This window comes from Oncorhynchus mykiss, chromosome 28 (genome assembly GCF_013265735.2).
Source record: "Oncorhynchus mykiss isolate Arlee chromosome 28, USDA_OmykA_1.1, whole genome shotgun sequence".
Taxonomy (NCBI): domain Eukaryota; kingdom Metazoa; phylum Chordata; class Actinopteri; order Salmoniformes; family Salmonidae; genus Oncorhynchus; species Oncorhynchus mykiss.
The window spans coordinates 20579405-20604886 of record NC_048592.1 but is presented as its reverse complement, the minus strand read 5'-3'; the positions used below and the strand labels follow the sequence as shown (position 1 = coordinate 20604886).

At 42.6% G+C, this 25482-nt stretch overlaps 1 protein-coding gene across 1 annotated transcript in view; it reads right to left on the bottom strand.

Moving 5' to 3' along the window:
• LOC110508710 (XK-related protein 4) overlaps positions 1–25482 on the bottom strand; it is an 87313-nt gene that overhangs the window by 16211 nt on the left and 45620 nt on the right. Inside the window, exon 2 of the mRNA XM_021589450.2 lies at positions 1211–1410. Within this exon, the coding sequence (XP_021445125.2) occupies positions 1211–1410 (200 nt within the window). The remainder of the gene's footprint in view (positions 1–1210; positions 1411–25482) is intronic.

Below are 25482 nucleotides of genomic sequence, written 5' to 3'. Positions count from 1 at the left end.
TCTCGGTGAGCCGAGGATGGGATTTTCAGATCAATTAACTTTCCTCATCCGCTCCATCCACATTTTTCTGGCTGGCACATTGTACTATAGCAGCTTGTGAATTTCAAATGGAAAAATAGACTCTCTCTCCTTTTCCCAAGGTTCCTAGCTACAGTGATTAACATCTTGCATTATGTACATTGTCCACTCGTAAATCTTGTGATGCAACTCATACAGTATGAATAGAATCATTTTGCAATGATGTATGGAGAGAGACTGACAAGAAGGAATACAACTGACAATGACTAGATCCACAAACATGTCAGCATCCTCTCTATTCTTTTTTCTCTCCCTCTCAAGCTGATCACAGAATTTGCCGAACCATCCTCTCCTCTCCTCTCCTCTCCTCTCCTCTCCTCTCCTCTCCTCTCCTCTCCTCTCCTCTCCTCTCCTCTCCTCTCCTCTCCTCTCCTCTCCTCTCCTCTCCTCTCCTCTTCTCTCCTCTCCTTTCGTCAGAGGAGGCCAAATCTTCTTTAACGTAGCAAAAAGAGCATAAGTGACTCTTAAGTGCAGCAAAGACTCCTTCCAGTGACTCAGCACAGCAGAGAAGGCAAAGCAAGACTGTGGAGTGGATGAGGGACAAGGAGAAGACTTGTTGTATCGTTTAAGCCCATAGCAGGCCTGGAAGCCTTCCACTGGCCTAAATGTGGCCAGCTTCCCTCCCTGTGTGTGTGTGTGTGTGTGTGTGTGTGTGTGTGTGTGTGTGTGTGTGTGTGTGTGTGTGTGTGTGTGTGTGTGTGTGTGTGTGTGTGTGTGTGTGTGTGTGTGTGTGTCTGCGTGTCTCTGTGTGCCAGCCCAGTTAATATAATTGAACATGATTCTTTGCATTGGAGAGAGGACCACTGTGCATTACATTATGCCTGCATTTTCTTCTGTTTACACTGACAAATAAGTATTCCATACAGCCCTGGCTTACAATATAACACCTGGGTGGGGGGTGTTCTTTGAAACCGTGGCAACCGATACATCCCAACCTGTGAAAAAGCTTTACAACAGACAGAATGGGAATAGTGAATGGGAATAGTGAACGGGAGTAGTGAAAATGGAGTGTTAGAAAGTGGGGTTTTCAGAAAGTATGTTGGATGGCCTGTGTATTTACAGTATGTGTACAGTGGCAGATAGATGAGGTGAAAGCGAGAGTGTTAATACAGGGTGGGGTTCCAGCCAGTACCTTGGACGGCCTGCAGTTTGTGAGTCTGGATGATGATGCAGAGCTGCAGGACCAGCTGAGGAGCGCTCTCCAGGAAGGTGGCCAGGAGGTGCAGCATGCTGACGTCAGCGAACTCGTACACCATCCTCCAGTAGAACCTCCAGCGGTCATGGTCCCCACTGCGCCGGCTCCGGATGCCCAGGTAGATGGCATGGAAATACCTGGAATAAAAGGAAACAATACATCCATGAGTCAAATGACAGTTCCACCGAGGATTTACCCCAGTGTTTTAACCAATAGTCTCAAACTTTTATTTTTCAATCTACGCTGTCTGGCACCCATGTCTCACTGGGCCATGACTCCAGCGGACCAGCTCTGACTTGGAGCCAAGGCTAGGCCCTGTGTACTTTTCAGACACCATTTACATAACAAAGGCTAACTGTGGACTTTAACACCTTCTTACAAAACAACAGTCTTGATGATGCAGATGTTGTTGATTCTCCTCTGTCATGTCACACTCCTGATGGAAACACAATAACACTGGAGCTTACATTAACATTAAACACTGGTGACACCCTGGTGTGGGGGTAAGTCTAGACGGAAAAGTACCAGCAGGGGCCCTGTCAAAAAGTTTGGATCTTTTGGCGTAACAGCTAAGAATCCCCTGTTTGGTTATACACGTACAGTATATAAAGAATCATATCGTATTAGAGTTTTGTACACGAACAGTATATAAAGAATCATATCATATTAGAGTGTTATACACGAACAGTATATAAAGAATCATATCATATTAGAGTTTTCATGCAGCCCTTTTCATTTCTCTTCATTCTTTTACAATTCTATCTACAATTCATTTGACTAGGATTCATTTCTAATATTGGGTCTTACAGCTCCTATGCAACAGAATGCATTTAGCAGTAACACGGAACCCAAACCAGCTGTGCGCGTGAGCCATCGTGCGCTATTGTGCATAAATGTGTTTTGTCCCCCCACACCAAAGGCGATCACGACACGCAGGTTAAAATATCAAAACAAACTGAACCAATGACATTAATTTGGGGACAAGTCGAAAAGCATTAAACATGTGGCGCGCGCGAGCAGTGTAGGTGCAATAATTGAATAACATGGATTTGTACATTTATTTTGCGACGCTAGTGCACGCAACGTGTCCGGTCTGGTCAGCATGTAAGAGGCTGCCTGCTGTTGTGTTGTGTTATCCTGTGTGTTAGGTATGCCTAAGGATGCACATGGATTTGGTGTGAATTATGTAGTGCTATTGCAGTTGATCCTGTGAATACTGACAGAGTGTGGCAAGAAACAAACACAGAGACATGTGATTGTTAAGTCAATTTAATAATGTTTTGATAAACACTACCGTTCAAAAGTTTGGGGTCACTTAGAAATGTCCTTGTTTTTCAAAGAAAAGCACATTTTTTGTCCATTAAAATAACATAAAATTGATCAGAAATACAGTGTAGACATTGTTAATGTTGTAACTGACTATTGTAGCTGAAAACGACTGATTGTTAATAGTATATCTACAGTTGAAGTCAGAAGTTTACATACACTTAGGTTGGAGTCATTAAAACTCGTTTTTCAACCACTCCACAAATTTCTTGTTAACAAACTATAGTTTTGGCAAATCGGTTAGGACATCTACTTTGTGCATGACACAAGTCATTTTTCCAACAATTGTTTACAGACAGATTATTTAACTTATTATTCACTGTATCACAATTCCAGTGGGTCAGGCGTTTACATACACTAAGTTGACTGTGCCTTTAAACAGCTTGGAAAATTCCAGAAAATGATGTCATTGCTTTAGAAGCTTCTGATAGCTAATTGACATAATTTGAGTCAATTGGAGGTGTACCTGTGGATGTATTTCAAGGCCTACCTTCAAACTCAGTGCCTCTTCGCTTGACATCATGGGAAAATCAAAAGAAATCAGTCAAGACCCCAGAAAAACAATTGTAGACTTCCACAAGACTGGTTCATCCTTGTGAGCAATTTCCAAATGCCTGAAGGTACCACGTTCATCTGTACAAACGATAGTACGCCATAAAAAAAGCCAGACTACGGTTTGCAACTGCACATGGGGGGGACAAATATACTTTTTGGAGAAATGTCCTCTGGTCTGATGAAACAAAAATAGAACTGTTTGGCCATAATGATGAATAAGGGGGATGCTTGCAAGCCGAAGAATACCATCCCAACTGTGAAGCACGAGGGTGGCAGCATCATGTTGTGGGGGTGCTTTGCTGCAGGAGGGACTGGTGCACTTCACAAAATAGATGGCATCGTGAGGCAGGAAAATGATGTGGATATATTGAAGCAACATCTCAAGACATCAGTCAGGAAGAACCTGTTGATCCTACTTGAGACGCAGACGTCTCAACTAGGCACCTGGAAATGCAAATGCGCTACGCTAAATGCTAAATGTACTCGTTAAAACTCAAACGTTCATTAAAACACACATGCAGGGTATTGAATTAAAGCTACACTCGTTGTGAATCTAGCCAACAAGTCAGATTTTTAAAATGCTTTTCGGCGAAAGCATGAGAAGCTATTATCTGATAGCATGCAACACCCCAATATACCTGAAGGGGACGTAAACAAAAGAATTAGCGTAGCCGGCGCTACACAAAAACGCAGAAATAAAATATAAAACATTCATTACCTTTGATGATATTCTTTGTTGGCACTCCTATATGTTCCATAAACATCACAATTGGGTATTTTTCCCCGTTAAATCCGTCCATGTATGCCCAAAATATCAATTTGTATAGCCTGTCTGGTTCAGGAAAAAAGCTCTCTTCCAACACGCAACGTCATTTTTAAAAATTATATAAGTTGTTATTCTTTGACAAAACACTTCAACCTACTTTTGTAACCCAACTTTAGGTATTTGTAAACGTTAATAAGCGATCAAATTGATCACTGGGCGATCTGTATTCAATAGCAGCTACTCAAGAAAACAATGTCCCTTTTTCTCTCCTCCAAAATCGATTGCTGTATGCTGGACGGAATGAAGGATCTATTTGTCATGACACAAAGGATTTTTGTCAATGAAGATTACGTTTTTGGCGACATCGTGTGGAAGTTGTAGGAATTGCAACCTCGGCCCTATTTAATTTGATGTCCCTTAAACAATACATGCAAGTGGCGCATGGATATTTTTTTCAGTTTTCAGTGACCAGTTTTTCTGGCGCTTTTCGATGAAACACACGCTCTGTTATAGTCACAGCCATGATTTAACCAGTTTTAGAAACTTCAGAGTGTTTTCTATCCACACATACTAATCATATGCATATACTATATTCCTGGCATGAGTAGCAGGACGCTGAAATGTTGCACGATTTTTAACAGAATGTTCGAAAAAGGAGGGGGTAGACTTAAGAGGTTTAAAGCTTGGTCGCAAATGGGTCTTCCAAATGGACAATGACCCCAAGCATACTTCCAAAGTTGTGACAAAATGGCTTAAGGACAACAAAGTCAAGGTATTGGAGTGGTCATCACAAAGCCCTGGCCTCAATCCAATAGAACATTTGAGGGCAGAACTGAAAAAGCCTGTGTGAGAGAAAGTAGGCCTACCAACCTGACCTAAGAAAGGGAATTTTTACTGGAATTAAATTTCAGGAATTGTGAAAAACTGAGTTTAAATGTATTTCGCTAAGGAGTATGTAAAATTCAGACTTCAAATGTACATAGGCCCATTATCAGCAACAATCACTCCTGTGTTCCAATGGCAAGTAATCCAAGTTGACCATTTTAAAATACTAATTGATCATTAGGAAACCCTTTTGCAACTATGTTAGCACAGCTGAAAACAGTTGTTCTGATTAAAGAAGCAATAAAACTGGCCTTCTTTAGACTAGATGAGCATCTGGAGCATCAGCATTTGTGGGTTCGATTACAGGCTGAAAATGGCCAGAAACAAAAACCTTTCTTCTGAAACTCGTCAGTCTATTCTTGTTCTGAGAAATGAAGGCTATTCCAGGCGAGAAATTGCCAAGAAACTGAAGATCTTGTACAACGCTGGGTATTACTCCCTTCACAGAACACGCAAACTGTCACTAACCAGAATAAAAAGAGGAGTGGGAGGCTCCCGTGCACAACTGGGCAAGAGGACAAGTACATTAGTGTCTAGTTTGAGAAACAGATGCCTCAACTGGCAGCTTCATTAAATAGTACCCGCAAAACACCAGTCTCAACGTCAACAGTGAAGAGGCAACTCCGGGATGCTGGCCTTCGAGTTCCTCTGTCCAATGTCTGTGTTCTTTTGCTCATCTTAATCTTTTCTTTTTATTGGCCAGTCTGAGATATGTTTTTTTTCTTTGCAACTCTGCCTAGAAGGCCAGCATCCCGGAGTCGCCTCTTCACTGATGATGTTGAGACTGGTGTTTTGCGGGTTTCAAAAACCCACAAAACCTTTGAATGGTAGTGTACATGTACATTTAACCTGTCATTGCAAATGAATAAATAAATAAGAGAATAAAGACCAATTTTTTTCTAAAAAGTGGACTTAATTGTTACACAGTAAGAATGTCTCAAATGGCACTTAAGATGAGTTAACCTCTGCATTGGCCCTTCTCTCCCTCCATCTCTCTCCCCCCGGACAGAAACCAGATGTCCGTTCACTTGTTCTAGGCTACCCATAAGGTTCTGGTAAAAAGTAGTGCATTATATAGGGAATAGGGTGCTATTTGGGACTCAGCCCTTGAGTTGATGGAGTCCACTCTAATCTGCTAGCTATTCCCAGCTAATTAACTATTTAAACAAAATGGCTTGAAAGAGCTTTTTTCTCAAACATACATTTTTAAAGGTAAAGAGAGAGAGAGAGAGGTTCAGAATGAATATGAGCTATTGACTACATCTACACCAATCTATTAATTTAAATTCTCACACACATACACAAAATATTATGCTCCACTGGTAGTCTGGGCAACGTTCCAAACATAACCTCCCAGAATCTACCGTCTCACCCTGGGGCAATTTCAGTACTGCATCTACTACTCCATCACATGAGAATATGTTGAGGGGATGCCAACTTCGCAACTAATTAGTCTGTGTTTTGGTGCCCATTCTGCCCACTGAATATATGCGCTGTATAATTTCTGGTACGTCTCTAAATCAAGAGCAGTGATATTACGCACATTTTGTCACAAATAATGTTTTATATGTGCCTCATTACAGATGTAGGATGGATCTTAATTTGATCACACTGTTGCAGTAGAACTATCCTGCAACACAGGACATTTTAACCTTGTAGTGTATGAGGTATAAAAAGGCTTCTAAAGTTTGTAATTTCACAAATAATTCCAAAAGTAATTTCCACAAATTTCGAACTTGCTATAAGAAACTGGCTCAAATTAAGATCCTACATTTGTAAATGTGTGTTATAGAGTACCACAGTATGAGTCATAATACCCATAAAACCTAGCGGTCAAACAGGGAAACGGTTCCAATCGTTTATCCACCATTAATTTTTCCCATAGGAGATTTTAGAAACACTTAAAATAAGGGCTGTGTTTTGTGTAGGCTTACCCTGGTTTGATGTTCTGATAACCGTGTAAAAGTGACTCTTATCAACATATAATTGCCTGTATTTACCCCCCCCAAAATTAAATGCTAATTAGCTGCTAATGTGGCTATCATAAAGAACTACAAATGCCATGATGATCTTGACGAGACTGCTGAATCGAGGCAAAGGTAAGAATATCTGGATCAACTATCTAATGTTAGCTAAATGGAGTCATGAAAACATTAGCTACATGTCTTTAAAAATGGACAATTATGTGAACTGTCTTGTGCAAGCTTTAAATTGACACAATAGCTGTTGGTAAAGGTGTCAGCTAGAGATGACGGGAGCATGCAAGGATTTGTAGTTTTGCATGATGTCTGATGCAAATTAGCATTTTGGAATCTCAGAGTAAATAGAGTCGAATATGTTGATAAAAGTCCCCTTGTCCAAAACATATGTACATAGTTATCAACACGTCACGCCAGTGTAAGCCTGCACCAAACACAGCCCTTGTTTAAAGTGTTTCTAAAATAACCTATGGAAAAAATGAATGATAGAAAAATGATTGGAACCATTTCCCTGTTTCACCGCTAGGTTTTATGGGTATGACACCGCCACTGTGGGGCTTTATATGCAACACCACTTTGAAAGGACTGTGTTTGAATACTTACAGTTGAAGTCGGAGGTTTACATACTCCTTAGCCAAATACATTTAAACTCAGTTTTTCACAATTCCTGACATTTAATCCCAGTATAAATTCCCTGTTTTCGGTCAGTTAGGATCACCACTTCATTTTAAGAATGTGAAATGTCAGAATAATAGTTGAGAGAATGATTTATTTCAGCTTTATTTCTTTCATCACATTCCCAGTGGGTCAGAAGTTTACATACACTGAATTAGCTTTTGGTAGCATTTGGTAGCATTGCCTTTAAATGGTTTAACTTGGGTCAAATGATTCAGGTAGCCTTCCACAAGCTTCCCACAATAAGTTGGGTGAATCTTGGCCCATTCCTCCTGCCAGAGCTGGTGTAACTGAGTCAGGTTGGTAGGCCTCCTTGCTCGCACACACTTTTTCAGTTCTGCCCACACATTTTCTATAGCATTGAGGTCAGGGCATTATGATGACCACTCCAATAACTTGACTTTGTTGTCCTTAAGCCATTTTGCCACAAGTAAGGAAGTATGCTTGGGGTCATTGTCCATTTGGAAGACCCATTTGCGACCAAGCTTTAACTTCCTGACTGATGCCTTGAGATGTTGCTTCAATATATCCACATAATTTTCCTGCCTCATGATGCCATCTATTTTGTGAAGTGCACCAGTCCCTCCTTCAGCAAAGCACCCCCACAACGTGATGCTGCCACCCCTGTGCTTCATGGTTGGGATGGTGTTCTTCGACTTGCAAGCCTCCCCCTTTTTCCTCCAAACATAACGATGGTCATTATGGCCAAACAGTTCTATTTTTGTTTCATCAGACCAAAGGACATTTCTCCAAACAGTACGATCTTTATCCCCATGTGCAGGTTATGTCGATATAGTTTTACTGTGGATATATACAGTGCCTTGCGAAAGTATTCAGCCCCCTTGAACTTTGCGACCTTTTGCCACATTTCAGGCTTCAAACATAAAGATATAAAACTGTATTTTTTTGTGAAGAATCAACAACAAGTGGGACACAATCATGAAGTGGAACGACATTTTTTGGATATTTCAAACTTTTTTAACAAATCAAAAACTAAAAAATTGGGTGTGCAAAATTATTCAGCCCCCTTAAGTTAATACTTTGTAGCGCCACCTTTTGCTGCGATTACAGCTGTAAGTTGCTTGGGGTATGTCTCTATCAGTTTTGCACATCGAGAGACTGAAATTTTTTCCCATTCCTCCTTGCAAAACAGCTCGAGCTCAGTGAGGTTGGATGGAGAGCATTTGTGAACAGCAGTTTTCAGTTCTTTCCACAGATTCTCGATTGGATTCAGGTCTGGACTTTGACTTGGCCATTCTAACACCTGGATATGTTTATTTTTGAACCATTCCATTGTAGATTTTGCTTTATGTTTTGGATCATTGTCTTGTTGGAAGACAAATCTCCGTCCCAGTCTCAGGTCTTTTGCAGACTCCATCAGGTTTTCTTCCAGAATGGTCCTGTATTTGGCTCCATCCATCTTCCCATCAATTTTAAACATCTTCACTGTCCCTGCTGAAGAAAAGCAGCCCCAAACCATGATGCTGCCACCACCATGTTTGACAGTGGGTATGGTGTGTTCAGGGTGATGAGCTGTGTTGCTTTTACGCCAAACATAACGTTTTGCATTGTTGCCAAAAAGTTCAATTTTGGTTTCATCTGACCAGAGCACCTTCTTCCACATGTTTGGTGTGTCTCCCAGGTGGCTTGTGGCAAACTTTAACGACACTTTTTATGGATATCTTTAAGAAATGGCTTTCTTCTTGCCACTCTTCCATAAAGGCCAGATTTGTGCAATATACGACTGATTGTTGTCCTATGGACAGAGTCTACCACCTCAGCTGTAGATCTCTGCAGTTCATCCAGAGTGATCATGGGCCTCTTGGCTGCATCTCTGATCAGTCTTCTCCTTGTATGAGCTGAAAGTTTAGAGGGACGGCCAGGTCTTGGTAGATTTGCAGTGGTCTGATACTCCTTCCATTTCAATATTATCGCTTGCACAGTGCTCCTTGGGATGTTTAAAGCTTGGGAAATCTTTTTGTATCCAAATCCGGTTTTAAACTTCTTCACAACAGTATCTCGGACCTGACTGGTGTGTTCCTTGTTCTTCATGATGCTCTCTGCGCTTTTAACGGACCTCTGAGACTATCACAGTGCAGGTGCATTTATACGGAGACTTGATTACACACAGGTCGATTGTATTTATCATCATTAGTCATTTAGGTCAACATTGGATCATTCAGAGATCCTCACTGAACTTCTGGAGAGAGTTTGCTGCACTGAAAGTAAAGGGGCTGAATAATTTTGCACGCCCAATGTTTCAGTTTTTGATTTGTTAAAAAAGTTTGAAATATCCAATAAATGTCGTTCCACTTCATGATTGTGTCCCACTTGTTGTTGATTCTTCACAAAAAAATACAGTTTTATATCTTTATGTTTGAAGCCTGAAATGTGGCAAAAGGTCGCAAAGTTCAAGGGGGCCGAATACTTTCGGAAGGCACTGTATACACCTTTTGTAACTATTTCCTTCAGCATCTTCACAAGGTTCATTTGCTGTTGTTCTGGGATTGATTTGCACTTTGATTTGCACTTTTCCCACCAAAGTACTTTAATCTCTAGGAGACAGAACGTGTCTCCTTCCTGAGCGGTATGACGGCTGTGTGGACCTTGCGTACCATTGTTTGTATGTACAGATGAACAAGGTACCTTCAGGCGCTTGGAAATTGCTCCCAAGGATGAACAAGACTTGTGGAGCACTACCATTTTTTTCTGAGGTCTTGGCTGATTTCTGTTGTTTTTCCCATGATGTCAAGCAAAAAAGATACTGAGTTTGAAGGTAGGCCTTGAAATACAGGTACACCTCCAATTGACTCAAATTATGTCAATTAGCCCAACGGAAGCTTCTAAAGCAAGACATCATTTTCTGGAATTTTACAAGCTGTTTAAAGGCACAGGCAACTTAGTGTATGTAAACTTCTGACCCCACTGGAATTGTGATACAGTGAATTATAAGTGAAATAATCTGTCTGTAAAAAATTGTTGGAAAAATGACTTGTGTCACAAAGTAGATGTCCTAACCGACTTGCCAAAACTATAGTTTGTTAACAAGAAATTTGTGGAGTGGTTGAAAAATGAGTTTTAATGACTCCAACCTAAGTGTTTGTAAACTTCTGACTTCAACTGTAGATCTACTATTAACAATCAGTCGTTTTCAGCTACAATAGTCAGTTACAACATTAACAATGTCTACACTGTATTTCTGATCAATTTTATGTTATTTTAATGGACAAAAAATGTGCTTTTCTTTGAAAAACAAGGACATTTCTAAGTGACCCCAAACTTTTGAACGGTAGTGTTTATCAAGACATTATTAAATTGACTTAACAATCACATCACTGTCTCTGTGTTTGTTTCTTGCCACACTCTGTCAGTATTCACAGGATCAACTGCAATAGCACTACATAATTCACACCAAATCCATGTGCATCCTTGGGCATACCTAACACACAGGATAACACAACACAACAGCAGGCAGCCTCTTACTGCTAAATGCATTCTGTTGCACAAAGTCGATGTCCTAACCGACTAGCCAAAACTATAGTTTGTTTACAAGAAATTTGTGGAGTGGTTGAAAAACTAGTTTTAATGACTCCAACCTAAGTGTATGTAAACTTCCGACTGTATATTTTGTTTATCGATTTGTACTTATCACAACTTCTCACCTGTGAACATACCGTGTTTATGTTTCTCTAGTAAAAACCAAATACAAACAGTGAGCATTATGCATTTCATTGATATGAATTCAAGGTTTGCGAGCTGAGTTCAACTTTCTGTGACTCTGTTTTTGTCTTAAAGTCTCTGGGGTCAGCTAAGGATCACTATGGTAACTACACTTCAGAGGTTTCTAAGAACCCCATTTCCCATTTCAAAACAACCCCCGAAGACAGGATGCTTAGGAAAATTTGATCTATAAACAACAATTCTGACTAGGTTGACTGTCATTGCTAAAGGTCAATGACTGAATATGGCCCAATTGAAATGCCAGACTGTGAATTGTTACACTGGCTGTTTTGTCAGGAAGCAGTTGCTGTAGGCCCTGGAAATAGTTTCCAACAGAGGCCCTGCCTACTGGCACCTGCGTTGTATTCATTTGGCAACAAATGAAAGATAGAAGTACTGAAACAGGGAGGGACAACCTGAACTTGCCCAATACTTGTCCAACTTGTCCAATGTTTTCCATTTTTGATTGAAGAACGTTTTAAAAAGTTTTGCTAACTGTTCCCTAATGTATATGACCCTGCCAGCCCTAGTGCCAGATTACCCATTCCCAGGGTGTCTCTGGGGGCCTCACACAGACACATTATCCCCGTGACCCACCAAGGCACCCAGCCAACCAAAGCAGCATACTCACACTCACAAGCAACAGAGAGGTGAACCAACAATGACTTGCACTAAATGGGTCAGGCAAATCCATACCAGCCCCTTGTTTTATGACATACATTTTTTATTTAATTTCATTTATTTATTTAACCTTTATTTAACTAGACACGTTTCGTGTCAGTCTTTAGCGACCATACATCTTTGTTTACAATGGTTGTAGTACTGAGTGAAAATATTCCCTAGGATGGTTTTTGAGCTAATGATTTTATTTTGATGTTTGTACAATGATGTAAACTAATGGATTATATTTCATTCCTGAGTATCACATCGTTCCTCACAACAAGACTACAGTATTTTATCATCTCTAAACTCATGAAACATATTGCCACCAAGCTTACCCATGATGAATCCAGCTACACGCAAATTGAGCACTTCTTTGTCTCTCAATAGAAGGTGAAATCTAGGGGACTTCATCATGCTAGTTCCTTTCCTCCATTCATTTCCTGAGAAGGAGGAAAGAGGCCCTTATCCCCTCAAGAACTACCTGCCTCTCCCTTTAGGAAGCCACTCATCACAACCACTGGCCTGTACTACAGTACAACAAGGACAGCCAATTTGTGACAATGGGATCTACCATAATACTTGCTTTGGGGTCTCTCTAATTGGAGCATTTGCTCTATAAAACCCCATCAAAAGATGCTGTGTTGTGTTTTAAATAAGCTATAAAACAAGTGTTCCAACCATTGCTTTAGGTACAAGCCAAGCATCTAACCTCCTTTGTCCTTTAGGCAATTATTTTATAGAATAACTAAAAAGCTTCTTTCACAAATGTTCTTATTACAGAGATGTATGGAGAAGAGAACCTAATATGGACTTGGTCTTTTACCAAATAGGGCTATCTTTATTACACCACACCTACCTTGTCACAACACAACTGATTGGCTCAAACGCATTAAGAAGGAAAGAAATTCTTCATATTAACTTTCAACAAGGCACACCTGTTAATTGAAATGCACTCAGGTGACTACCTCATGAAGCTGGTTAGAATGTGCAAAGCTGTTATCAAGGCAAAGGGTGGCTATTTGAAGAATCTCAAGTATAAAATATATTTTGATTTGTTTAACACTTTTCTGGTTACTACATGAGTCCATGTGTGTTATTTCATAGTTTTGATGTCTTCACTATTAATCTACAGTGTACAAAATAGCAAAAATAAAGAAACAAATTAAATTGTATTGTATTAATCACATGCGCGTAGACAGGTGTAGACCTCACCATGAAATGCTTACTTACAAGCCCCTAACCAACAATGCAGTAAAAAATATGAATAAGAATAAGAAATAAAAGGAACAAGTAATTAAAGAGCACTAGTAAAATAACAATAGCGAGACTATATACAGGGGGTACCGGTACAGAGTCAATGTGCGGGGGCACCGGTTAGTCGAGGTAATTGAGGTAATATGTACATGTAGGTAGAGTTATTAGTGACTATGCATAGATAATGCATAGATAATAACAGAGTAGCAGCGGCATAAAAGGGGGGGTGGGCGTGGGAAATGCAAATAGTCTGGGTAGCCATTTGATTAGATGTTCAGGAGTCTTATGGCTTGGGGGAAGAAGCTGTTTAGAAGCCTCTTGGACCTAGACTTGGCGCTCCGGTACCAACAGTCTATGACTAGGGTGTCTGGAGTCATTGACAATTTATAGGGTCTTTCTCTGACACTGTCTGGTATAGAGGTCCTGGATGGCCGGAAGCTTGGCCCCAGTGATGTACTGGGCCGTACACACTACCCTCTGTAGTGCCTTGCGGTCGGAGGCCGAGCAGTTACCATACCAGGCAGTGATGCAACCAGTCAGTATGCTCTCGATGGTGCAGCTGTAGAACCTTTTGAGGATCTGAGGACCCATGCCAAATATTTTCAGTCTCCTGAGGTTTTGTCGTGCACTCTTCACGACTGTCTTGGTGTGCTTGGACCATGTTAGTTTGTTGGTAATGTGGACACCAAGGAACCTGAAGCTCTCAACCTGCCCCACAACAGCCCCGTTGGTGAGAATGGGGGCGTGCTCAGTCCTCCTTTTCCTGTAGTCCACAATCATCTCATTTGTCTTGATCACGCTGAGGGAGATGTTGTTATCCTGGCACCACACGGCCAAGTCTCTGACCACCTCCTTATAGGCTGTCTTGTCGTGTCTGTGATCAGGCCTACCTGTCATAGCCAAACTTAATGATGGTGTTGGAGTCGTGTCTGGCCATGCAGTCATGAGTAAACAGGGAGTACAGGAGGGGACTGAGCACGCACCCGTGAGGGGCCCCCATGTTGAGGATCAGCTTGGCGGATGTGTTATCTACGCTTACCACCTGGGAGCGGCCCATCAGGAAGTCCAGGATCCAGTTTCAGAGGGAGGTGTTTATCCCAGGGTCCTTAGTTTATTGATGAGCTTTGACGGCACTATGGTGTTGAACACCAAATAAAAACCCTTGAATGAGTAGGTGTTCTAAAACCTTTGACCGGAAGTGTAAAAAACTGAAATATCACATCTACATAAGTATTCAGACTCTTTACTTAGTACTTTGTTGAAGCACCTTTGGCAGCAATTACAGCCTTGAGTCTTCCTGGGTATGACGCTGCAAGCTTGGCACACCTGCATTTGGGGAGTTTCTCTCATTCTTCTCTGCAGATCCTCTCAAGCTCTGTCAGGTTGGATGGGGAGAGTTGCTGCTCAGCTATTTTCAGGTCTCTCCAGAAATGTTCAATGGGGTTCAAGTCGGGGATCTGGCTGGGTCACTGAAGGACATTCAGAGACTTGTCCCGAAGCCACTCCTGCATTGTCTTAGCTGTGTGCTTAGGGTTGTTGTCCTGTTGGAAGGTGAACCTTTGCCCCAGTCTGAGGTCCTGAGCGCTCTGGTGCAGGTTTTCAGCACTGTACTTTGCTCCATTCATCTTTTCCTCAATTCTGACTAGTCCCCGAGTCCCTGCCGCTGAAAAACATCCCCACAGCATGATGCTGCCACCACCATGCTTCACCGTAGTGATGGTGCCAGGTTTCCTCCAGAAAATTGGCATTCTGGCCAAAGAGTTCAATCTTGGTTTCTTCAGACCAGAGAATCTTGTTTCTCATGGTCTGAGAGTCTTTAGGTGCCTTTTGGCAAATTACAAGCAGGCTGTCATGTACCTTTTACTGAGGAGTGGCTTCCGTCTGGCCACGACCATAAAGGCCTGATTAGTGTAGTGCTGCCGAGATGGTTGTCCTTCTGGAAGGTTCTCCCATCTCTACAGAGGAACTCTAGAGCAGGTGACCAAGATCTCGGGTCACCTGCCTGACCAAAGCTCTTCTCCCCGATTGATCAGTTTGACCTGGCGGCCAGCTCTAGGGAAGAGTCTTGGTGGTTCCAAACTTTTTCCATTTAAGATTGAAGGAGGCCACTGTGTTTGTGGGGACCTTCAATGCTGCAGAAATGTTTGGTACCCTTCCCCAGATCTGTGCCTTGACACAATCTTGTCTCGGAGGCTCATGGCTTGGTTTTTGCTCTGACATGCACTGTTAACTGTGGGAACTTATTTGGACAGGTGTGCTCCTTTCCAATTCATGTCCAATCAATTGAATTTACCACAGGTGGATTCCAATCAAGTTGTAGAAACATCTCTAGGATGATCAATGGAAACAGGATGCAACGGAGTTCAAATTCAAGTCTCACAGCAAAAGGTCTGAATACTTATGTAAATAAGGTATTTCTGTTTTTTATTTGTAATACATTTGCAAAAAGGTGTTTTCGCTTTGTCGTTATGGGGTATTGTGTGTAGATTGGTGTGGAATCTACACATAACAAAATGTGGAAAAAGTCAAGGGGTCTGAATGCACTAGACTTTATTAGACTTTAGTATGTCTGGCATGGAAGCTCTACAAATCTACAGACAAGCATGATTATGATAGTGGTAAAGTATTATGCAAACCACAAGGATACTTCCGTCCTGCGCTGTCAATGATCAAATGACCTATTCAAGATTTTTTTTATTTTTTAAAGTTTTTTAATTTTACCCCTTTTTCTCCCCAATTTCGTGGTATCCAATTGTTGTAGTAGCTACTATCTTGTCTCATTGCTACAACTCCCGTACGGGCTCGGGAGAGACGAAGGTTGAATGTCATGCGTCCTCCGATACACAACCCAACCAGCCGTACTGCTTCTTAACACAGCGCGCATCCAACCCGGAAGCCAGCCGCACCAATGTGTCGGAGGCTACACCGTGCACCTGGCAACCTTGGCTAGCGCGGACACTGCACCTGGCCCGCCACAGGAGTCGCTGGTGCGCGATGAGGCAAGGAGATCCCTACCGACCAATCCCTCCCTAACCCGGACGACGCTAGGCCAATTATGCGTCGCCCCACGGACCTCCCGGTCGCGGCCGGTTACGACAGAGCCAGGGACTCTGATGGCACAGCTGGCGCTGCAGTACAGCGCCCTTAACCACTGTGCCACCCGGGAGGCCCGACCTATTCAAGATTGATCAATCAAAAGAGGAATGCTTCAAATATCTTGACTTCACTTACTGCCCAAAAGCTGGACATAAAAAAACTACACACAAATAACAGCAACAATAAACACCCCATCCCTTCATGGGCTTGAGGTCTGTCTCTGTCTTCAGGCCAGTGGATAGGCAGGTGTGTGTGTGCTGGTCCAGGTCCAGGTCTGCATTGGGGAAGCAGCAGAGTCTCAGTGGGATCTTCCTGCCCGACTTTCTCACTGAATGGGCTCCAGGCCCTGAACCACATAATGATGCACCCCATCCCACCCCCCTAACACGGTCATGAAGACAGACAGGACACTATCCCTCCTCACTCACTCACTGCTCCTCCACATTGTCAAAGCTAACCCAGAGATCATCTTCCCAGATTACCACACATGTTCTCGCATGATAAAAAAACAAAGCTAATCTTCCAGGTTGAACCAGGATACTACCATGATGAAATACTGTGCAATACCATAAAAGCCAATAATACTGCAGTACTGAATCAGTGGATGTCAGTAGGATCATTTGTTTGCTTATGACTAATTTCCTTTGAAAACATCTCCCCCTCATGGTAACTAACTACCTATTTCATATCATCCACAGCACCAAGCCCCCCAGTATGCGCAGCGCTGGTTGTGGATGGATAACTGGATGGGTAACTGGATGGATAACTGGATGGGTAACTGGATGGATAACTGGATGGGTAACTGGCCTCTGGATGATGTTAATGCTGCAGTGGAGAGCCAGGGCTTTGCATGGTGTGGTGATAATCGGCATTTTAAATGGGATTAGGCAGATGTTGCGCTTCCTTCCCTGAAATGGGATTATTTCTACAGCTCAGCCAATGCCAGTCTGAAGAGTGGCTCAAGAAACGTGCATAGAGCAACAATGCCTGTGGATGGGCCCATAGTTTACTGTACACACGACATGCCTGCCTGTGTAGAAACCCATAATATACACACTCATTCAAATAGGTGAATACACACAAAATAGACCTGCGTCTATGTTAGAGGGAAGGGCTGAGCTACAGCACAGACAGGGCTTATGCCCCAAGTTGTTCTCATAACAAACACTGACATTGTCCAAATTGCACCAGCCTGAGAAAGTGATTATGACTATGTGGACTATGTGACTGACTGACTGACTGACTTTGTGAGGCTCAGAACTTTGGCTCACCATATGTCAAATCAGTAGGATTTCCTAAGACACTCCTAAAAACGTCTGTTAGCTCCTACACCCATGGTTACGGATTGTAGAGTCACAAGCTTGGTGTAATAATTGCGCGCTAGTAATATGGGGCCATGTACTACACTTTTGACTACTTTAATACACATAAGTGAATTTGTCAAAATACTTATGGTCCCCTGAAATGGGGGACTGTGTACATAAAGTGCTGTAACTTCTAAACGGTCCAGCCGATATGGATGAAAATACCCTCCAATTAAAGCTGATATTCCACACCTTAATCTCATAGACATTGTATCATTTCCAATCCAAAGTGCTGGAGTACAGAGCCAAAACAACAAACAATGTGTCACTGTCCCAATACTTTGAGCTCACTGTATATTTCTTAGAGATTTGCATTTGCTGTGACACAAGCAACTATTTCATTATTAATGTGGCTTGTGACAGCAGCCACACTAGATAAGGTGAAAATGATTTCTGACTATTAGTCGTTATTCTTTACAACGCTACTCTTACAGTGTTTAAGATGAAAACATTTTTCATACTTTAAAGGGATTCTTCTGGATTTTGGCAATGAGGCCCTTATCTACTTCCCCAGTCAAATGAACTCTTGGACACCATTTTTAATACTCTGTGTCCAGTATTAAGGAAGTTAGAGGTAGTTTCACGAGCCAATGCTAACTTGCATTAGCACAATGGCGGGCAGTCAATTGGTATCTGTTACAGATACCTATAGAGTACCTCTAACTTCATACTGGACACAACCTTTTATCAACTTTAACTAATATATGCTACACTCGCATAAAATAACACTGTTACGCACGCCTCTGTGAAGAGGGAACACAACACCCTGCTACAACTCAACTCCCCATGAAGTGAAAGAGGTATGGAATGTAGGTGCGAGTAAGGATGACAAAAGGCAGAGAATTTACCGTTTACTAGGAATTTATTCCTTCACACGGTAATATGGGGAAAAGGGGCTGTGACGGAACCAAAGCAAAGAAAGTAAATCTCAAAGCCCCCTCTCCTATCTAACCTGCCTACCCACTACTTACCTAATTTAGCACCACCTGGTCCCCTAACCAAAATACAGGGGGTGGTCCGCCCAGGTCTTACATAGTGTGCCTAGACAGTGAATATACTACGGGTATATGGATGCCCGCGGGTCTCTTGCCTAAGCACTCCCTAGGTGCCTTCCCCTTCCCCCCCCCGGGTACAAATGAAACAGAATAACACAAACAATTTCAATAACCAAAACACTGCGTCCTATTGACACACAGACATAACCAATCAACTCTCACTCAACCAATACAGGACACACTAATCATCTCCCTCTGAGAACAACCAACACAGTATATCACCCTCAGCCTCCTCTCTCAGCAATGATCTTTCTGCCATCTTCTCTCTCTGAGAACACAACCAACATATATAGCTTCAGAAGGAGTCTAATGGGATACAGCTGTAACTTGAGGGGGCGGGGTCAGCTCCAATTAGCCATGGAGTCGACTAATCAGCTGCTTGGGGGGGTTTCAGGAAGCCATCTCCTGAAACACACACTCAAATACACAAACTACAACACAGAAACTGGGGAACGTAACAAACACACCAGCAGTAACTCTTGAACGCTTCAAGCTAGATATACTAAACCAACATGTTCAGGCTATCCTAACTTCAAATTCTTTAAAACTTTAACTACAGTATAACTACATAAATTAGCATAAAATAGAATAAAATAACCCGCCAACAGTAACTCTTGAACTGTTCAAACTAGAGACACCAAACCAACTTTCAAATGTTCAGGCTATCCTATCCACTGCCACTTGAAGCAAGTCACACAATTACCATCTAGTTGTCTGTTTAATGTTTCTATCAGTCCCTGAAACACAGAATAAACAATGATCAAACACAGACACAATTACCTCAAACACAATAGCGCAAATGCATAATCGAACACTTGTCTCTCGATGTCTCTCATCGTCTGTAAACCATGATCGTGCTCATTCGGCACAACACAGGAGAAAACATTTCTAAACCGAGGAGGTCCTACTTGAATTTGTCTCACAAGGGCATCCAGTTTGTTCCTAGTCATGCTACTGGCCTGGGCATCTAGCGCTGTTCTGTTCTGCCTGCCTGTTGACTCCTTCACTGGCTCTGTTCTGTCCTGCCTGTCGACTCCCTCCGTGGCTCTGTGCAGTTTCTCTGTGGGTTCTGGGGCCAGTGGCAATGGCTCTTCTGTTCTGTCTCTCTGTGACAGAGTTGTTCTCCCAATGGCTCTATCCTTCACATCACTCTGGCATCATACTGTAGGGTCCAGCCTTGTCCCCTTCATCACTGTGTCATTTCCCTCCCTCCCTCCCTCCCTCCCATCAGTGGCCCGGTGTGGTTATTACCTTGTTCCCCCGCACATACACACTCCTGCTCCTACTGACATGTCACACACACACACATACTCGTGCGCACACGCACGTACGCACTTTCTCCTCACCAATATACTGTATCTCTCTGCTGCCAAAGCTGCCAAAGCCTTATATATTCTCCAAGCACTGGGTTCTGTGATTCACCTCCAAAAGAGCCAGACCAGAGACCAACAGCTATGATAACTTTATACCGCCTGTGCGTGTGTGTGTGTGTGTGTGTGTGTGTGTGTATGTATGTATGTATGTATGTATGTATGTATGTATGTATGTATGTATGTATGTATGTATGTATGTGAGTGTTTATTATGTGAAATCAAGCCACTGAGACATTTTCACTAGAAATTCTATCTATACAACACTCTAGCATTTAGTGAAACTCATCTTTTACAGTTGGAGAGCACTTGACCTGCTAGTGGTCGCTGGAGAAAGGTGACTGGTCAGTGGAACAAGCCTTTGCTTTTATGGGGGAGACTGAGGTGGAAAGAGCCAGGCTCTGAGGCTGTCTGACAGAGACGGGCTACAAGACTTGGGAGACAGACTCACCATGGAGTAACATAACAGGATGCTTCCCAAATGGCACCCTATTCCATTTATAGTGCAATACCTTCTTTGACCATGTCCCTATGGGCCCTGTTCAAAGGTAGTATACTATAAAATGAATAGGGTGCCATTTGGAACATAGGCTGAGGCTGCAGTGCCAGAAAACACCTGTTCTTTAAGCACATTGATAAGCACCACCATCACCATTAGGTGCATGTATGTGTCCTCTCTCTAGACGTCTGTGTGTCTATAGTGGATTATATAGTGATCCCTAGGCACGATTTCATGCATCCACTCAAAACCCTTGTGGGAACATAGAGGAGACAGCAAACAAACATCACAAATATGGGCTTGAGTCAAATGGTACCATTTTGATTGGTAACCACAGCAACTACATTGCCATACTGCCAGGAGGAGAAACGTGAATGGAATGTCAATCTCTCACAGTAAATCATAGCTTCACCGGGACACAGTTGACCAACTGAACCTGCTAATTACTGCATTCTCATTGTCAATCAGAGAATATCACAGAGAGATTCACCAAAGAGACACCACAAAGAGACTGTGACCACTGCAGTCAATTAGAAGACCACAGAAATACTGCACCTCTAATACTACTCATCTTTGAAGTGGCATGTGTGTGTGTGTGTGTGTGTGTGTGTGTGTGTGTGTGTGTGTGTGTGTGTGTGTGTGTGTGTGTGTGTGTGTGTGTGTGTGTGTGTGTGTGTGTGTGTGGCCCTCTTGGTTTCACTGGGCCTGGCCCTTAGAGGCCCATATCAGACAGACAGGCAGGGCTATGGGGTGCTGTTACTACTCTCCACACACTGCAGTCTGGAGCCACAACCATAGCCAGAGGCAGAGCCTCCTCAGCATGCAGCCCAGCCCAGTCCAGTCCTGCCTCCTGCCCATGATGAATAATTCTTAACACTATTCCCAACAGTATTCCAGATCAGTAGTCTGCAGCATTTTCATTTTTGTCCAAATGTGTCTCATCCACAAACAGGAGGAGGAGGCAGTAGCCATGAAGCCACAGGCAGCCATGTTGTCAGTCAGAGAGCTGGCTAGGCTGCCTGTGCTTCTGTCAGGCTGTGCTGCATGCCGGAACCCACGGATGTCACTGCTATGTCACAGCGCGTAAAACTCAGTCTACACTGTACTCAGAGAGCACGGCATGTGACTGACACTCTCCAGTGAGGCAGATAGAGGCCCAGCCTAGCTCAACAGCCTAGCCCAGCCACTATCAGTCTTCATCCTGGACACAGTGATTCAACACACACACACCACACACACACACACACACACACACACACACACACACACACACACACACACACACACACACACACACACACACACACACACACACACACACACACACACACACACACACACACACACACACACACACACACACACACACACACACACACAGCTGTATAAGGCCCCTTCCTCCCCAGTTAATGTGTCCCTCATTAGGCACATGGTGAGCTTGTCCCCTCAGGCCCAGACTGCTGAGTGTGAACTATGTGTGATTCAGCACACATCTGGAGCACAATCATCATCATTATACAGTATGGGCCACATTATCACTCTGTACAGCTACTATGCTCCTTCAGTGTATGTCTATGTCATTGCAGCTGAAGAGACACACAAGTAAATATATACATACATAGCATGACATCATTCAACCATAACGATTCTCAGCTGATACAGATTTGAGATTTCTTCTTTCTGCGGTAGTATTTTATGCCATTAAAGGAGATGTGTGGTTGTGAATTTCCCTCCAAAACCCTCTCCTCTCTCTCCATGTTATCATTCCAATTAAAATCCCTGAAACAAAATGGCTGGCTGTGCGAGGGGCAGTGTGCACATGGCATATGCACCAAGAGCAATGCACACATGAGTAACCTAGATTACATTCAGACCGTAGTGACATTCAGGCATGTCCAGCAGCCATAAGCCCCCCTCTCTCCTGTGGTTCCTCTGAGATTCACCCTCAAGGAGCCAAAGATGTTCTCACGAGAGCCGTTCTGTTCAAGCCTGCCTGTCTGCACTACGCAAGGTTAACGTCTTTTCTTATTTTCTAGGCCATAACAGAGTAGATTTGACACTTAGAAGATTGGTGAAGATAAAAATTCCCAGTTAAAATTCATGCAGAGATAGAATATACAGTAGTAAATAGAGGAGCTTAATGCCTGTGGTAGTAGTACTGTACTGTAAAGCCATTACAGAGAACACTACATAAAGTAGGTTCTCAGGGTCAAGTAGAGACACCCACAGTTTCCATTAGAAGCATTTATGGCAAACAGCCCTTCCTGAAAAGCACTTTTATGCTGTGCAAGCAATGACACCTAAAACCAGAGGGAAATGTATCACAAAAGCAATGTAACAGATGGCCCAAATCAGTAACTGTGGAACTGGCTTCATGACAAATAGCTTGGGTATATTGAGAGATTTTGGCGCAAACTGCAGAATCTGAGTTTGGAAACCAAAGAAAAAAAATCATTGTTTCTTCCATCTTTCCTGATTTTGCCACTAACTAATAACTATTGGTTAAAGCTAATTTGAGTATCTTCCAATAGGACTACATTAAACACTATATGATATAGACTAACTACTCTGTATCCCATGTGACTTATGAGTACTACTGGACTCAAGAGTTCAATGTTTGTAATCACTGAGAGCATCTGTTTGTATGCCACAGTACATATATTCTAATATTACAACCCTTAATTATCCAAATCCATCGCATTAACCTTTGTTAACTCAATCACAATAATGATGCATTTAAAGCCAGGATTTCCACTCTACATGAAGTGCATTTAATGGATTTGAGTGTTATTATATCCAAATGGAAATACCAACCGCAAAGGGCCTACTGTATAATATCTTCATGCTTGGTACAGTATAATGCATTTAACATTCAGTCATGTATGAATATGGACACTGGCATTGTTTTGTGCATGCTTATGGCTGGTCAACTGAATAAAAAATGCTTATTAACCCCAGACAGAATGACTCGATTCCTCTTGAAGTATCATTATAATCACAGATATGAGATATCAGAGCCATTCACTTCCTCTGGATGGTAATGATAGAGATTAAAGGGATGAGAACACCTTTTGGTGCCTGCGCTGCTATGGGTGGCTGAGGACAGGTATTGTAATAAAATAATGCAATCAATCTTTCATTGAACAAGTTTCGTCATAACATGTAGTGCTGCCCTCCAAACATTAAGTATCGATATACTACCTTGCGAAGGAACGTTGGTCTTTAATAAAATACATCATGCAGTGTCTATATAGTACATGTATTGCTAAGTATAATTTATCTTAAAAAGGCTGACGAAATGCAATCATAGCCAAAGAACAAGCTAAAGTACATACTTGCTGTGCAGCTTATCTAATAGATAATCTATCCAGAGACAAAGAAATTCCATTCATTGTTGAAAGATAATACGTTACAAAGTAAAATGGATTATTTCCCCTCCTGTCCTGGCACAACAAAGGTCGACACAAATTCAATACTGTCTGCAGGACCAGTGATACGGTGACAATGACAATGACGTGCATGTCTTTAAACAGAGTGTATTTTCATACATCAGGTTGTGGTGTCTGTCCATCGGCTGTGACAGAAGATGTGATCGGATGGGGCCACCCACGAGGGCTGATCTCATTCTAACGTCATTGTCATTACAGTGGTCATATGTTGTGTGTGTGTGTGTGTGTGTGTGTGTGTGTGTGTGTGTGTGTGTGTGTGTGTGTGTGTGTGTGTGTGTGTGTGTGGCATACGTATGTGAGCGCACGTGTGTGTGCTGGAGTGGCTGAGTGGATGAAAGGGATTGGTCCCCTGGAGGATGTTGGTCAGTCCGCCCCATTGGCCATTTCACTGCCCTTCCAACATCCCCCTTCCCTTCCCTCCTCTCCTCCCTCCTCTGTCTCCCCTCCCTTTCCGGCACACAGGCTGGGCTGAGGCCCTCCTCTGGGGGAAATTACAGCAGCTCAAGAGGATGGGAGGGATTGGTCCCCTGGAGGATGTTGGTCCGTCCGCTCCATTTGTCCATTTCACTGTCCCTCCCCATCCCCCTTCCCTCCCTCCTTAGTCTCCCCTCCCTGGGGGACATTACAGCAGCGGTCTCCGACCATCGATCCCAGACGATGATGTCCCAGTCTTGCACAGGAGGCCCATCACTGCCTGGTCCCTGTGCCCAGTGCTCCTCCACAAGGTCCATCCATCACAAAGTGACACTGTAGGCAACTTAGTCCTGTTTGATCAATGGAACTCAATTTTGATTGATACATCGTTTAAACAACAATCATAAGCATATAGCATGCCAACTAGGTCTCTCTTATAGGAATATCTCAGTTTGTTTTACCAGGGGGAAAACTCCTGATACTGAGTGTCTTAAGACAAATTGGTCCCTTTATGTTCATTATACCTGTTCAAATGCTGCATTTCTGTCTACATGACTGATAGTCTAATTACAAATGATAGATAAAGGCTACTGACATTTTGTAGAGACAAAGGCAATGAAATGTTTGGCAAATGGAACATACGGCTTTAAAGATTCTGCTTCAATTTCCCACTCTTTCGCCCATATATTTCCTTGCAGCAGAGCCATTTAAGCTTCAAAGGCCATATAAGGTTACGCTCCGAAATATCATCAATACTCCACTTCATTCTCATTAAATATAAACCTAATGGGACATGAAATTAAGTTCCCTTGTCGATAAAGTATTTGAAAATTAAATCTGTGAGAAGGCATTGAGGAGATGGCCTTAGATGGTCATAAGGCACTTGGCATACAATATTTCCTTGTTGTAAGCACTTTCCCTGGGTGGATTTTGCCTGGCGTAACACTAAGTGCCCTTCAGCAGCGCATTGATAAAATGTGCTATCACCATGGGATCATTTCCGCGGGCAGGCTTGGCATTGTGACAACACTACAAACACTTGCAGTTGGCTGCCAGTTTCGCCAGACAGCTTACATATACTGTATTATGTGCATGATATATGAGTGTGGGTTATGGTCGTACGACAGAGAGAGGCAATG